Source organism: Ochotona princeps, chromosome X (genome assembly GCF_030435755.1).
Source record: "Ochotona princeps isolate mOchPri1 chromosome X, mOchPri1.hap1, whole genome shotgun sequence".
NCBI lineage: Eukaryota > Metazoa > Chordata > Mammalia > Lagomorpha > Ochotonidae > Ochotona > Ochotona princeps.
The window spans coordinates 14,279,192-14,295,609 of record NC_080865.1 but is presented as its reverse complement, the minus strand read 5'-3'; the positions used below and the strand labels follow the sequence as shown (position 1 = coordinate 14,295,609).

The 16,418-nt window shown below is 44.7% G+C and overlaps 1 protein-coding gene across 2 annotated transcripts; it reads left to right on the top strand.

Annotated features, from left to right (window-relative positions):
* The first annotated feature begins 2,722 nt into the window (after window positions 1-2,722).
* On the top strand, window positions 2,723-16,135 carry DDX3X (DEAD-box helicase 3 X-linked). 2 transcript variants are annotated; one of them, XM_004587850.4, is made up of 17 exons: window positions 2,723-3,070; window positions 5,462-5,519; window positions 7,424-7,471; window positions 8,605-8,737; window positions 9,330-9,485; window positions 9,568-9,667; window positions 9,989-10,124; window positions 10,498-10,583; window positions 10,770-10,868; window positions 10,968-11,128; window positions 11,648-11,792; window positions 11,869-12,013; window positions 12,208-12,389; window positions 12,486-12,603; window positions 12,850-13,003; window positions 13,252-13,391; window positions 13,564-16,135. In XM_004587850.4, the coding sequence occupies exons 1-17, from the start codon at window positions 3,026-3,028 to the stop codon at window positions 13,641-13,643; spliced, it is 1,986 nt and encodes a 661-aa protein (XP_004587907.1). In that variant the 5' UTR covers window positions 2,723-3,025; the 3' UTR covers window positions 13,644-16,135. The 2 variants fall into 2 exon arrangements, with proteins under 2 accessions (XP_004587907.1, XP_004587908.1); XM_004587851.4 differs by having other exon boundaries at window positions 2,825-3,070; window positions 13,255-13,391.
* The last annotated feature ends 283 nt before the right edge of the window (window positions 16,136-16,418 follow it).

The following is a 16,418-nucleotide window of genomic DNA, read 5'->3' as shown; positions in this document are numbered from 1 at the left end:
CCCCCGAAATAAATCTGCAAAATAAATAAATAAATCAATAAGACAAAACACCTTTTTAAAAAAAGTTATCCATGGGTGGAACATAATGGGTTTAGATTTCTTTCCGCATGACAACTTTCTTAGCGCAGGGATTTGCACCGTTCACCTATCATTCACCAGCTATTATGCATCTGTGTGACCCACCTGAAGACAGTCGTGACAAGAGCCCCTTCTCTGCAGGTTTACCCAGTGTCAGAGTGGAGGTCTGAACAGGGGTGCTATGGGAGCCCAGTGCCCAGAACCAGCCGCTTCTCTGTCCCCTGGGCTGCCTCCCAGGCTGGGGGTGCTGCAGTATTTGCTCCAATATGAAAGCAATATGTCTGGCAATGAAATAAGGGGAGGGAAGGAAAACCAGTTCCCCCATTCCAGTCATTTCTAATCCTTTTTAGGTCATGTCAAATAAAATTTGCAAATGACTTTCATGCAGAGAAGATATGCAAATGACCCCTTAATGGAAAAGTCCCTTGGAGCGTGCTGTGAAAGTTGGGCTCATTCAGCTGCCTGCAGTGGGTACATCAATCTTGTTTGGGCGTGAATGTGTTTGAAGACAAAGCTTTGTATATTTTCCCACTTCCTGTCCAATTTGATATTCCAATTATAACATATTGATTAACAAAACACCCTGGGGGTTTGAACTGATTATGACTATGAGCAGGGGTTAATTGAAAATACGAAAAGCGCTGTCTATTTAAATCTTTCAGGCACTCCCACGGCAGTACTCTGTATACTGGTGCTTCTCAAAAGCAAAACAAAAGGCCACAGCCAGGGTAGCCAGATACCTCACCCTCACGGCGGCTATTCGCAGTCTGAAGACTAGTCAAAACCCACAGCTTTTCAACATCACATTTCTGTTTAGCCTGGTCTACAAGGGTAGGAAATGGAAGTAAAATTGGGACCACAACTTGCTCCATGAGAATTCACGCATCTCAGAGCAGGAAGCAATACTAAGGATCTATAAGCCTAGAGGGTCTCCCAGGGGCACTAGGGCTGCAGGTTCTTCCTTGGGAGTGAGCAGCAAGGGCTACAGGCCTTTTAAGTCGGCAGGAGTGCTCGCTGTTTTTCACACTCCTGCGGTCCCACACGGCCCAAGAACGAATCCACTGGACACTCCTGCAGGTCACAAACTAGTTTATCTTCATCTAAGCCTAGAAAGTAGCTCTGTTTTGTAGATACTCTTCCCCAGTTTCCATACACAATAAATTGTTGGGTAAATGCAACATTTTGGAAAATGAGGTCACCAACAGTAACACTGTTCATAGTACTTGAGTTGTGGAAACAATATACCTTTCCAGTTGGCACCTGTGGCTGCACTAGGGATGTAGCTATTATCAGTTAGTGTAGCTGTGAGGGAACCTTTTTAACAGTGTTGATAGGTGTAGGTTAAAAAACGTGGAGCAACTTGCTTCAGGACGGAGTTCACATTCTCTCCCCACTGCCTTAGAATTTCGGTTTCAATTTTGAAAGTTGTAAAGGGAAGTTAAGTGTTTGGTCAATTATATGATGAGAACAAACTATTTGAATTCTGGCAGAAGACCTTTTGGGGCATGAAGGAAAACCTAGCGTCCGTCCTATTCAACTGTGCCACGGGAGTCAAGACAGGGGAGTTTGCAAGAGCTGCTTTTGAGACAACCAGCTTAATTTAATGAAAGCCCGTGAATCACTGGACCTCAAATTCTCTTCTGTTTAAGGGGCTGTAGCAGAGAAGCCGGGGACTAGAGATGGCCTGCCCAGGAGGGGGGCCACAAGCAGAAACCGGTTGGTTTTCATTCCCCCCACCACCACCCGCCCCGGTTTCCGCAGCGGCCTGGGGGGTGGGGAGGCGAGGATCACCATGGGCCCAGGACGCCAACCCTGCAGCTGCCGGTCCCGGGTTGCACCCAGCCACCGAGACTCCCGACTTCATCAAGGGCGCTGAAAGCGCCGTTTGCAATCGTTAGGGTGCCCGCCGCGCCGCTAGGCGCTTGGCCGGGGCTGCCCGCGTTCCGATGCAAAGCCAGGGTCCCGGGCAGCTCCGGACCAGCCGCGTGACCGCCTCATTGTTCCCTCGCAGTCGGGGGGAGGAGAGAAGGCGCGCGCTCCCGTGCGGGATTGGGGGAGGGAAGCCTGGGTTTCTAGGCGGCGCCCCTTGCTGCCTAGGCAACCGCTCTAGAAGCCTTCGGCAGGCGGGGATTCCCTTCATTTTTCCCCGCTACCCTTACTGGAGTCGCAATTCCCTTTCTACCCCGCTTCCCCGCCTTCTCGTTCCCCCCTTTTCTCGCTTGTCTCCCATTCGCGGCACTCTATTGAAGCTACCGTTTCTTGCTTCACAAAATGGCCACCGCGCGCGACACCTGTGGTCACGTGAGCAACCGAGCTCTCGGATTCGGGCCCCTTTCTGTCTCAACTCGAATCTCAGGGCAGCACTGAGAAAAAGCGAAAACTGCTCAGACCGGAGCAATCCCACGACATCTGCAGGTCTGGGCACTGAGGGAAGGGAGAGCAAAAGCGCTAGAAGGCAGGAACGAAAGCGGGTGGAGGAGACTAGGGAGGAAAGGCGAGCGTACCGGCCTAGGTTAAACTTTAAAGCCTCGGAGCTGGCGGAAAACAGGCTGCGAGGAGTTCTCGCGAGACTTGCAAGACTAAAGAGCAGGGTAACGGCGGAATGCCAGGAAAGAAGGGAAGCGCAAGGTTAAGAGGAGAGCATTTGGCCCTTTAAGGTCCCAGCTCCAACTAGAAGGGGCGACGGGACCGCTTAGGAAATCTCTCGAGGTTAGGACGAAGAGCACGCGCAGTAGCTGGGCACCAGTGGTAGCGGCAGGGGGCGCGCAAGTCCGAGAGGGAGGGCACACGTCTTACGTGCTGACGTAGCAGTCTTCGGCGTAGGTATATTAGATCTGCGGCCGCGCCGGGCGCTCCAGAGCCGCAGTTCTCCCGTGAGAGGGCTTTCGCGGTGAACCAAACACACTCACTCGGCAGAAGACTCCCGAGGTCTCAGCACTCTTCAGGGATGAGTCATGTGGCGGTGGAAAATGCGCTCGGGCTGGACCAGCAGGTGAGCGGCTCGGGGCTCTCTGAGGGTGGCTGCTGAACCGCTCCTCTGCCCCGAGCTAGCTCGTGGCGCAACGCGCAGTGCCGCCGGGTTTCCATTCCCTGAGCGCCTCAGGTTGGGGAGCGGCAGCCTTTCGGGGCTGTTGAGGGACGAGGAGGTGGCAGGAGTGCGGCTGATTGCGGCTGTCGTGCGGACCCGGGCTCCGGCTTGGCCCTCGGTATTGTCCCCCGGCCCGAGCACAATGGCGGCTTTTGTATGTGTATATATGTGTGTGAATATGTGTATGTGTGTGAGAGTGAGTGCGCGCGCATGAGCGTGCGCGGGCGGGCGTAGGGGTGGGGGGAGGGGTGCGCGCGTTCTCCCGGGAACGCGCACGCGCCAAAACGCGACTGATTAGTGACCCGGCGGGGGGGTGGGGGGCGGGAATGGGGACCCCGGCGGCCGTGGGGGCTCGGACCCTGGCGGCTGGCGCGGCCGGGATCCCTGTCCCGGAGAGGCAGCAGGCATCCGGTGTTTGCGCGCGGATGAGGAGATAACGAGGCTCTGGAATGTGCGAGGGGGGCGGCGGGGAGTGGGGGTGGCCGCTCCGGGTAATGGCGGCGACCTCCTTTGTGTTGGGGCTGGGCGGTGCTATGGGCCATTGCCGGGAGAGGCCCGGCCCCGCGGCTGGCCGGCACCCGGAAAGGAGGGTGGAAAAGGGGCATCTCGTTCCTCCCGGCTTTCCTTCCTCAGGCCCTTTGCGCTTCAGTCCCGTTTCCGCAGGGCCGTCGCAGGCCCGCCGCTGCGGCCTCGTTTCCGGAGTGGAAAGTTTTGTGACGCAGAAGATTGAGGGAGGACTGGGCGGGCGGCGCGGGGAGGAGGGGGGGGAGGGAGGAATGGGCCGCTGCTTCCGCGGTGGCGCCGGGCTGCGGGGGCACAGCAGGGCAGTGGAGGGACCCGGTGTGGCGGTGGCTTCATTGGCCCCGCATACCGCTGCTCGCCGTGGCCGCTTAGCCTCGGGCTGCGCGTTCCTACAGGATAGCGTATTACTTAGCCAGTGTTTCAACCGGGCATACGCCAGAGCAGAGATTCCTGAAAAAAAAAAAAATCAATTAGGGAGGAGAAAAAGAGTTTTGAGGCAGACTTGTTGCTGTCCAGCAGAGCAGAATTTTGCAAGAGGTCACGGAGGCCCCGAACCGGTTCTCCTACCCGGAAACCGCCTCCAGTAAAGCATGGGGCACACTAGAGGGGGCTTTGCTGCTAGGTTAGGTAGTCCGCAGCCCTCTGCACTTCCCAGTCTTCCGGCAGATCTGCCTTGCGCTGTGCGCCGCTAAAGTTCTGCCTACTGAGTGCGACAGGGAGTTGCTTTCCGGAACTCCACAACAATCCTGCAACAAAGCCGAGTGACCCATGAGTTGATCCGTGTTTTTGCGGAATTAACTCTGTTCTTTGGGGGCATTTTTCTCTCCCATTAACAACCCAATTGCGTCCTCCGCATTGCTGGCATTTCCCTGTGCTACATGGAACACTGACGGAAAGCCTGCTATCCAGGCCACAGCGTACTGCGCTTTAACGTTTTCTCATAGCTCGTGCCATTTTTATGATTTTATCATTAGTGCACTTACAGAAGAAAGCATGGCCGAGTTCAATTCTGGAAATGAAGTCCCCAGATTTTTTCTATACTGTTCTTATTTATGGGGCATATCATCCACTTACTGTTTGCAGTGCCTTCACCATGGTGCCTACGATTTGGCAGTGTTGTGTTGAAACTTTAACAGAAGATTTATGGACATGTTTTGATGTCTCCTGCATTCGCATGGCGACAAAGCCGTGCTGCTTGGTCTTTTGTGGTTGATTTGAAAGAAGTAAGATCTGATTTTTTTTCCCCCCACTTAATGTAGTTTGAGACCCCCTCTTCCATAATTCCTGATTAGTTATAGAATGTCATGAAGATAACAGGTAATTGTTCTAGAATTTGAGGCGTTGAGCTACCAGTGTAAGATAAGTGTGGATGGCATATAGCTGATTTTTCTCTCCCTAAACAGTACTGCCATAATTAATACTTGGAGGATGAAGAGGTTAAAGAATGGGCAATTCAGAATGTGTCCTAAGCCTTTTTAGGTGTGCGATTTAGATTTAGAATAATTCCAAGTTGAAAGTAGCTTTGGAAACATTTGTCACGTGGTCGTGGGGGTTCAGCTGCGCCCTCTGTGTGGTTAGTGTGCTGTCTTCGGTAATGTATGCCCTGGGAGTGTTCTGCACTCCCATTGCTGCTGTGGCAATCTTGGTCTCCGTTTACTAAGCTTTCATAGCAAGCACCGTGGGGTAGACAGGGTGGTAAATACTACACGCAGGTCACGTTTTAGTACAGTGTTTCCGTGTGTGGGCTGATAACCGACCTCCTTTCTCTTCTAGTTTGCTGGCCTAGACCTGAACTCTGCAGATAATCAGAGCGGAGGAAGTACGGCTAGCAGTAAGTAAAGCAAAGTGGGTGCGGGATTTGCTCAACACTGGGGCTTTAGTATCTCAACTTTTTAATGGCTGTTTAGAATTAAAAGTTGGCCTTCCAATTTTTCTTGTATAAAGAGTAGAATACTGTGGCCTTTATTTATAATAAAGGGGACCGGTTGGTTCTCTTAGTGGTAGCAGTTAGCCAATAAGGAGACTCCTGCAATGCACATTCTCTAGAAGGGTTTGATGATGTCCGTTTTGAATTCTAACCCTGGTTTACAAGTGGTAGGGATGTGTGCATTCCTAAATGTGGCTGGAACTCAAGCACTTTGATCACCTTTCTTCAGAACATGAGACCTAAGAAATACAAGACTACTTAATTTTGGGGGGGTGGCTGTTAGGATTCTATTTGGCAAGAGGTTAGGTGCCCAGGCTCTTTTTTTCCCTTTCCCCAAGGGGATTTATCTGGAGACCAGCGTTTTCAGGTCCCTGCTAAGGTAGGGGAGCTTGGGAGTTTGTTGTCAGCAGAATTCTTCAGCTCAGGTCTCTTGCCACCTCTTAGAAAAATGTCACGGCGATGTGTGCACACTGCATTTTCAGGCCAGAAGGGCCTCACTGGGCACACGGTTACTTTTGCCACGCTGAGGATCTTGCAGGAGCTGATCATCCTAGTAAGATCGTTTAAATCTGTAGACCCATTTGGAAGTGGAACCATTAAGTTTGCTGGTCCTAAAGCAGGTTGACTTCTGCTCGGGTGTGTGCTTGGTTCTGCTGCTAGGCTTTACTGCCTGCAAACAGGACAACAGTTGATTTCCTTTAAACTCGGCAAGCCTTGAGTTAAATGCCCACTTCCTTGAAATCCATGCCTTTTTGCAGTTTCCCATGTGTATGTACATTGTATGTTTTGGAACAGCTGGAGCAGAAACACAGAAGCATTTTGTGGCCAATTTCTGATTTACTATGTTGCAATGTTTTCTTTTTGGTTGGTTTTTATACTGAGGTTGTAAGCCTTGATGTTTATTATAGTTTCCTTAAGTTATAGCAGGCCGTTTGGGAGAAGAGAAATGTTAAATAATTGCTAGGGGCTAGTTACATGTATCAAACTTGTGGGTTTCAGCTAATAGGTTGCAAGTTGGATTTTTGCTTAGAAAACTCGTTCTAAATCTTTTCAAAAATTTACTTGACAGCTGGGTAGGGAGCATCTACTAGCTAGTTCACTCTGCAGGTGCTCCTGGTGACTGTGCTGGGGCGTGCAGCTCCTTCCAGGTTTCCCATGAGTCAGGAACCCGAGGAACCCTGTGGCTGGGATGAGAAGCCAGAGCCAGGAACTGAACCAGAGTGCTCTGATAGTGGGAGGCAGGCATCTCAGCTGCTTGCCCTGCCATGTTTTTTTTTTTTTTTTTTTTTAGAAGTTTTTCTTAGAATGCAATAACCTCTTTAAGATCTCTCCCCCCCCCCCCGCCCCCCAGTTCCTCAGTAAGTAGGCTGGAAGCAGAAACACTAAGAATTTTTACTCTCGTTTTATTTGCAAGGCAGGAGGACAGAGATCTTTTATCCATTAATTGCCCAGGTGGCCTGCAACAGATGGCAATAAGACCAACCGTGTTGGGACGCAGGAACTCAGCTCTTAGTCTCCCACATTGGTTGGCAGCGCCTGGTACTGGAGCCTGTGTCCGCTACCTCCCAGGGTGTGTAGCAGGAGCAAACTTAATGGAAGTGGATCTGAGAGTTGAGCCTGAAGCAAGCAGCCCCTGCTGTATATCTGCTATGTAAAATGTCCACCACAGATTTTTTATTATTATTACTTTTAAAGAAAATGTTTCCAAGGATCATTTTTTAATGGAAGGTTTTAGTAAAAGCTTTAGTGTGATGTGTGAGTTTCTCTTTTTTGCATTTAATTGATTTTTTTTTTACTATTTATTTTAGAAGGACGCTATATTCCTCCTCACTTAAGGAACAGAGAAGCTACTAAAGGTAACTCATAAACCTTTATAGATCTCAGCAGCAGTTAAAGCCTGGGGAAAATGAAGAATACCAAGATAGAGATGGGTTTATTGCATAATAGTGGCCAGGCTGTAGCATTGAAACTGCTCTAGTAAGTTGGGAATGTGGCTGTGTGGTTTTATTTCCTTGCCTTAACGGCTTCATTTGAAAGTTTATAGATGGTCTGCAATTTGGAGGAAAAGGGATGGTCAAGAGGAAGGAAGATGTTGGATAAAGCAGTCAGCACTGAAGGGGTGGCGAGGCCCTGGAGGGGCACACAGGCTTGTTGCTCCTCCTCCAGATCGAGTCCCTGTTGACTGCCCCAGCAGTGCATGGGTATGGCCTCTGTAGTATTTGTACCAGAAGTTCACTTTAACAGTGAAGTTCATGCAGAGTTCATCATCACGGTGTTGTCAGTTTCCCTAGGTACACACCCGAAGTTGGCCCTCATGTATTTAGTTCCTCTTTCTCCTTTGTTGCAGTGGCAGGTATGGCAGGGTAGTATGATGAGAGTTTTGGAGCTTGACAAGATCTAGAAATTGAATTCACCTCTTCATTGCTAGCAAATGCTGTTAACCACTTGGCTGGTAGTGGTAGAGGCAGAAGGAAAGTAACTTCACTTGGAAATCATCTCTGCCTGTTGAATAAGGTCTCGCTGAAGCTTGTTAACTCATCTGCCTGTCCTTGGGCTCATTTATGCCTGTCCATACCGAGAATACCTTTCTCCAGGTACTCCCGATCTTCATTAAGTTCAGAGTAGATGAACCATTAAATTAGTGTCTTAACAGTATTATGTTTTATGTGTATAGAGTACTGTTTTGTCCTTGTTAAAATTGAGTCAAGTAATTGAGCACATTGAATACCATTTCTAAGGGAGATAGAAACCATGGTAGCTATTTCCCAAACCCATAAACACGTGTAAAATAAATGCAGATGAAAGCATGGTGGTCTTGTGGTAGTAACATAACCGTGCGCTATGGGCAGGGCTGTTGAGCTCCAGGAGGTGGTGTTCACCTGGTGCCATGATAGAGCCCACGATTCAGAAAGACTGATACTTTAACAAGATTCTTATTTCTAGATTAATAACAGTAAATTGGCTTTTGTTTTTTGTTTTTTAATTGAAGGCTTTTATGACAAAGACAGTTCAGGGTGGAGTTCTAGTAAGGACAAGGATGCATACAGCAGTTTTGGATCTCGTAGTGATTCAAGGGGAAAGTCGAGTTTCTTCAGCGATCGAGGCAGTGGATCCAGGGGAAGGTAAGTGAGTTGTCTTTGTTAATTTTTAAACACATTTTTAATTATGCAGCTGTGGTGAACTGACCTCATGATCCAAATATCATAGCTGGTTAGTCCTGTGTCCTGACTTTTTTGCAGACAGGCCTAAAACTCTAAAAACATCTTTAATTCAGGTAAGGACTGTTTATTACCATTTATTCAAAATCTGTCACAGGTAACCTGTTAAATGACACACTGGGATAGTTGCTACTTGGCGTGCTGTTTTTTTCTTTCCCCTGCCATTAAATATGTTTGGATGAGCATCTTAAATGAAAGTGTGAGCTATATGCCACACACATAAGGCTTGATTCTTAATTTGGCCTCTGAGGCCTGCTTAGGCTGTGTGATTGTAGAAATGTGAAGGTTATGAATGAGCTTACATAAATAATACCTATGCTCTGATTTTAAAAATTTTGTGGGGCAGATAGGACAAGGCCAGGTTGGGAATGTTGGGGTATCCTTGTAGTTAGCCACAATGAATAATTGAACATTCCTCCAGATAGTTTTACAGTAGTGGCAGGGATCTGTGAATGGTTAAGTGGTATGATTGCAAGTGATTGATTGTGCTGTTCAGGTTTGATGATCGTGGACGGGGTGATTATGATGGCATCGGCAGCCGCGGTGATAGAAGCGGCTTTGGCAAATTTGAACGTGGGACCAGCCGCTGGTGTGACAAATCAGATGAAGATGATTGGTCAAAGCCACTCCCACCAAGTGAACGCTTGGAACAGTAAGTGTTTTTTAAATATGTTCAATGTAGTTAAGCCTTATTAGCTGTATAACAAATAAACTTAACGATTGTTTGATCCCAGGGAACTCTTTTCTGGAGGCAACACTGGGATTAACTTTGAGAAATATGATGACATTCCAGTTGAGGCAACAGGTAACAACTGTCCTCCACATATTGAAAGTGTAAGTATTTTTACTTGACTTTTTCAAGATGGCAGAAGGAAGAGTAAAAGGGTTCATGACTCATTAGGCTGAGATGGGTGTATATACCAGATGTCATTGGTTTGTTGAAAGCAAAGGGAGAGGTTGACTTCAATGTTGCTATCATGAATCATTCATTTGAAATAGGTTAATGGCTCTGAAGAGCCCAGCGTCTTTTCTGATGTGTAACTCTGGGGGTTGAGTTTTCTCAAAATGCAACATGATTTGAGTTAATGTATTGGTAATATAAAACGGAATGGTTCCGGTGACATACCTGTTAAACTCCATTTAATTTCTTGACAGTTCAGTGATGTTGAGATGGGAGAAATCATTATGGGAAACATTGAGCTTACTCGTTACACTCGCCCAACTCCTGTGCAAAAGCATGCAATTCCAATTATCAAAGAGAAAAGAGACTTGATGGCTTGTGCCCAAACAGGCAAGTTCTTTTATCAAAACTAAAACATTGTCCCTCTGTAGAATAAAAATGGCATTTCTGACTTTTGTGGGCCCTGGGGTCTATGTTGCAACAATTAGCTCTGTTATATTATGGTGTGGGAGGAGCCATAAATATATATATACATACACATACATTATTGGGCTTGGTTGTATTTCACAATAGCTTTATTTACAGTAGGTTGGACCTTTGTGTGACTCCTATGGTAGATGGACCAAAAAAAAGTCGCTTGATGCTGTTAGTTTTTGGAAAATTTGGCTATAAATGTCTATTGAAAATAGACATTTGTGCTTCCCTCCTTGTCCCCTCCTCCACACATAAGGATGGTTAAATTGGATATGCTTTTTCTTATCAGGGTCTGGAAAAACTGCAGCATTTCTCTTGCCTATTTTGAGTCAAATTTACTCGGATGGTCCAGGCGAGGCTTTGAGAGCCATGAAGGTAAATCTTCATGAAATGAGAATTATAGAGCTTGTAAGTGGTTATTGAGAAGTTTGTAAGTGATGCTAAGACTTAATTCTAACCTATCTAACTGGTTTTCAAGTATAATCTGAGTTATAAAAATGAGTTATGTTATACACTGTTGAAAAAATGGTGAGTTTTAACCTATAGATGCTTGTTTCTTAGGAAAACGGAAGGTATGGGCGTCGTAAGCAATATCCAATCTCCTTGGTACTGGCACCAACAAGAGAATTGGCAGTACAGATCTATGAGGAAGCCAGAAAAGTAAGACTCCAATGATTATTACCTTCCTCATTGGTTCTAATGAGATGTTTTATGACCACATAAAAATTGTTGAAGTTGATAATGTTTCTTTGCTTATAGTTTTCTTACCGATCCAGAGTTCGCCCATGTGTGGTGTATGGTGGTGCTGATATTGGGCAACAGATTCGAGACTTGGAACGTGGATGCCACTTGCTAGTAGCCACTCCAGGCCGTTTAGTGGATATGATGGAAAGAGGAAAAATTGGATTAGATTTCTGCAAGTAGGTTCATTTTTTTTCAAAGTATGTTCATTTTTTTTTTTTTTTTTTTTTAAAGATTTATTCCATTTTCATTACAAAGTCAGATATACTGAGAGGAGGAGAGACAGAGAGGAAGTGGAGCCGCCGGGATCAGAACCAGCGGCCATATGGGATCAAGGCGAGGACCCTAGCCACTAGGCCACGCTGCCGAGCCCGTATGTTCATTTTTAAATGATGGCCATGAAGTTTGTGGAGTTATTAGCATTATCAAAATTTCAAGATTGACTTATTTTAGCCATTAACTTCTACAAAGTTTGTTCATACTTTTAGTATGAGAAAGAAACAGTTAAGACTGAAGAATTGCTGAGACTGTTGCTGTGCTATCTTAGGGGACTTTGTAACTTAGGTGCTTTTTGTATATGTGTCAGGGCATGTGATGTGAATCATTTAGCTACTTTAGTGAGTATATAATTTGTGATCACTCCTAAGTGCCCTCTTTCTATTATCCCCCATTCTAAACTAAGTTTTGATTCATGACAGATACCTGGTGTTAGATGAAGCTGATCGGATGTTGGATATGGGTTTTGAACCTCAGATCCGCAGAATAGTTGAACAAGATACTATGCCTCCAAAAGGTGTCCGCCACACTATGATGTTTAGTGCTACTTTCCCTAAGGAAATACAGGTAATACATGATGCAAATCTTATTTATTAATGAATTTGTTTGTATCAACAGATGATAAGTTTTTTTTTTCTTTCAGATGCTTGCTCGTGATTTCTTGGATGAATACATCTTTCTGGCTGTGGGAAGAGTTGGCTCTACTTCTGAGAACATCACACAGAAAGTAGTGTGGGTGGAAGAATCAGACAAACGATCGTTTCTGCTTGACCTCCTAAATGCAACAGGTAAAATCATGAATAATTTTAGCATCACTCTAGTAGCTTAGGTAATGAGGATCCGTTTGAGTTTTTTATTTTCTTCCTCATTCGAAACATTGTGAAAAGATTTTCACTGTGTATATACTTTGTATGCTTCCTAAATACAAAAATAATTAAGCCACTATTAGTGACAAAAACCTTGTGATGTTTTTTAAATTCAGGGAAGGAATCACTTACCTTAGTGTTTGTGGAGACCAAAAAGGGTGCGGATTCTCTGGAGAATTTCTTATACCATGAAGGATATGCTTGCACCAGTATCCATGGAGACCGTTCCCAGAGAGACAGAGAAGAAGCCCTCCACCAGTTCCGCTCAGGAAAAAGCCCAATTCTAGTGGCTACAGCAGTATGTATCAACAGCAGTCTTTATTTTCACTGAAGTTTGCTGTGTTGGAATGTTTGGGTTTTTTTCCGGAAGTATGTAACAAGAGCTATTTTCCAGGTAGCCGCAAGAGGATTGGACATCTCAAATGTGAAACATGTCATCAACTTTGACTTGCCAAGTGATATTGAAGAATACGTGCATCGCATTGGCCGTACAGGGCGTGTAGGAAACCTTGGTGAGTGTTTAGTTCCTTGGTGGTCTGTTTTTCCTGGTCATGCATGAAGCGCAGAATTTTTCCAGATCTCAAGTATCCAAATCCATTTTGCAAGGAATGCCATTAAAACAACTTTTATATATCATGCGTTCGGGTTTTCTTCAAAGCATTCTAAGTTGATTGAATAGGAGATAATGTTGTCATAGGAAAGTCAGTATTGAAAACCATTGTTCACTGTACTTTGTGGAATTCTTTTTTTGTTTTTAGGCCTTGCCACCTCATTCTTTAATGAGAGGAACATAAATATTACCAAGGATTTGTTGGATCTTCTTGTTGAAGCCAAGCAAGAAGTGCCATCTTGGTTAGAAAACTTGGCTTATGAGCATCACTACAAGGGCAGCAGCCGTGGACGTTCCAAGAGGTGAGGCGCAGGTGGTGTGAAGTAGGAGGGGGTGGCGTGGCCACTTGAATTGCCCGGCTCCGGCTGTACCTCCAGTGAACGTCAGCATTGTGCAACCTTTCATAAACTGTCTGGAGTTGAGTAAGGGGTGCAGCTCTTCCCTGTTCAGATCTTTGGGCTAAATGGGGAATTGTTGGAAAGCGGGGTGGAGAGAGGGGCAGTGGGTTATAGGCATTTTAACAGGAACCAACATGAATATTTCCTTACAGTAGCAGATTCAGTGGAGGATTTGGTGCCAGAGACTATCGACAAAGCAGTGGCGCGAGCAGTTCGAGCTTCAGTAGCAGCCGCGTGAGCAGCAGCCGCAGCGGTGGAGGCGGCCACGGGGGCAGCAGAGGGTTTGGCGGAGGTAGTGTTGATTTTCAATCTCTTTGTCTTTGGGAAGCGCTCTTACTTTGGGTCATCATGGGGGAAGGGAGTTCAACGCTGCGGATTACCTTTTGCACTTTACACCTGAGTACTTCAGGAGAGAGTTGTATTACCGGATGTCTAATTTCTTTCTATTTCATATCTCTCACCAGGTGGCTATGGAGGCTATTACAACAGTGATGGATATGGAGGAAATTATAACTCCCAGGGGGTTGACTGGTGGGGTAACTGAGCCTGCCTTGCCGTAGGTCACCCTGCCAAACAAGCTAATATGGAAACCACATGTAACTTAGCCAGACTATACCTTGTGTAGCTTCAAGAACTCGCAGTACATTACCAGCTGTGATTCTCCACTGAAATTTTTTTTTAAGGGAGCTCAAGGTCACAAAAAAAAGATGAAAGGAACAATCAGCAGCCCTGTTCGGAAGATGGTTTGAAGACTTCATTGCTGTCGTTTGAATTAACTCCCCTCCCGCCTACCCCATCCCAAACTGCATTTATAATTTTGTGACTGAGGATCATTTGTTTGTTAATGTACTGTGCCTTTAACTTTAGACAACTTTTTATTTTGATGTCCTGTTGGCTCAGTAATGCTCAAGATATCAATTGTTTTGACAAAATAAATTTACTGAACTTGGGCTAAAATCAAACCTTGGCACACAGGTGTGATACAACTTAACAGGAATCATCGATTCATCCATAAATAATATAAGGAAAAAACTTATGCGGTAGCCTGCATTAGGGCTTTTTGATACTTGCAGATTGGGGGGAAACAGACAACAAACGTCTTGAAGCATATTAATGGAATTAGTTTCTAATGTGGCGAACTGTATTAAGTTAAAGTTCTGATTTGCTCACTCTATCCTGGATAGGTATTTAGAACCTGACAGTCTTTAAACAAGCCATTCCAGTCATGATGAGGTGATGTATGAGTAATACATGCATACATTCAAAGCACTGTTTTCAAAGTTAACGCAAGTAAATACAGCAATTCCTCTTTCAATGTTTAGGCAGATCATTAATTATGAGCTAGCCAAATGTGGGCATACTATTACAGGGAAAGTTTAAAGGTCTGATAACTTGAAATAGGTTTTTAGGAGAATTCATCTACTTAGACTTTTTAAATGCCTGCCATAAATGAAACTGAAATGGTAGAATGGCTGACCACAGCAATGACCAGCCCTCACTTAGGGCCCTGGATGATTTTTGGTCTAATAACGCATGCTAGTGTTAATGTTTTTTGGTCAAGAGGGTATGAACAGGAAGAATTATGCAGCAGGCTTTATTTTAAATGCCGATTCACATTACTCTGTTCAAGCTGCGTTGAGATGTTAAACTGGCTTACTATAGACTTTGTAAAAATGGCTCCAGAAGAGTAACAAACTGAAATCTTTGAGATCACACAGGTTGGAAATATGTACATAACTGCACAAGGTGTCAATTCTGCTCTACAGTGCAGTTCAGTCAGTTTTAGTTGCATAGGTTTCCATTGTATTTATAGTCTGTTTATGCTAAATCTGGCCAAAGATGAGCATTGTCCACCACTAAAATGCCTCTGCCACTTTGAATTCTGGGCTAATTTTGTGGCCAGAATGCGGCGATCGGAACGCTCGATCTTTTTACAGTGGCATAGGAAGACGGCAAAAATTTCCTAAAGTGCAATAGATTTTCAAGTGTATTGTGCCTTGTTCTAAAACTTTTATTAAGTAGGTGCACTTGACAGTATTGAGGTCATTTGTTATGGTGCTATTTCAATTAGTCTAGGTTTAGGCCCTTGTACATTTTGCCCATAACTTTTTACAAAGTACTTCTTTTATTGCACATTCAGAGAATTTTATATATATGTCTTGTGTGCGTGTCCTTAAACTTCCAATCTTATTTTGTCTCTTGGAGATTGTTGAACGCAGCTTGTCTAGGAAGGGGATGGGACTAGATTCTAAAATTTATTTGGGACCATGGGAATGATAGTTGGGAAGAAAACTATTTGCACACGACAGATTTCTAGATACTTTTTGCTGCTAGTTTTATGTAATATTTATTGAACATTTTGACAAATATTTATTTTTGTAAGCCTAAAAGTGATTCTTTGAAAGTTTAAAGAAACTTGACCAAAAGACAGTACAAAAACACTGGCACTTGAATGTTGAATGTCACCGTATGCGTGAAATTATATATTTCGGGGTAGTGTGAGCTTTTAATGTTAAGTCATATTAAACTCTTAAGTCAAATTAAGCAGACCCGGCATTGGCAGTGTAGCCATAACTTTCTGATGTTAGTAAAAACAAAATTGGCGACTTGAAATTAAATCATGCCAAGGTTTTGATACACTTGTCTTAAGATATTAATGAAACACTTCAGAACACTGAAATGAAGTGTCCAGATTCTCAGATGTTTGTTGTGTGAGTTTTGTTTAGTTGTGTGTATTTTTTTTTCAGTGAATGTCTGGCACATTGCAATCCTCAAACATGTGGTTATATTTGTTGTATTGGCATAATCAGTGACTTGTACATTCAGCGATAGCATTTGAGCAAGTTTATCAGCAAGCAATATTTTTCAGTTAATAAGGTTTCAAAAAAATGTAAGAATGGATTTAAACTTGCTGAATGTAAAGATTGAACCTCAAGTCACTGTAGCTTTAGTAATTGCTTATTGTATTAGTTTAGATGCTAGCACTGCATGTGCTGTGCATATTCTGATTTTATTAAAATAAAAAGTTGAACTGCACAGTCTCCTTTGTTGTCAATTGTTTAATTTTAGAGGTGGAAATAAAGTTGTGCTTTTGCCTGAAAATGTGTAAAATGTAGTTCTTTCTGATGGTGCTATTGAGATGCTTCGGACAATGATTCTAGTACTGAAGTGTAATGGAAGATGAAGTGAAGCAGGATTTCTGCGACAGAAGTCTTAAAGGCCCTACTGATCTGCGAACATTGCAGACTGGCCTATACTTTAATCTACTTGGTGAGACTTCTTGGGTGAATTTGATATGAAAGGTAGTGAAACACTGGAG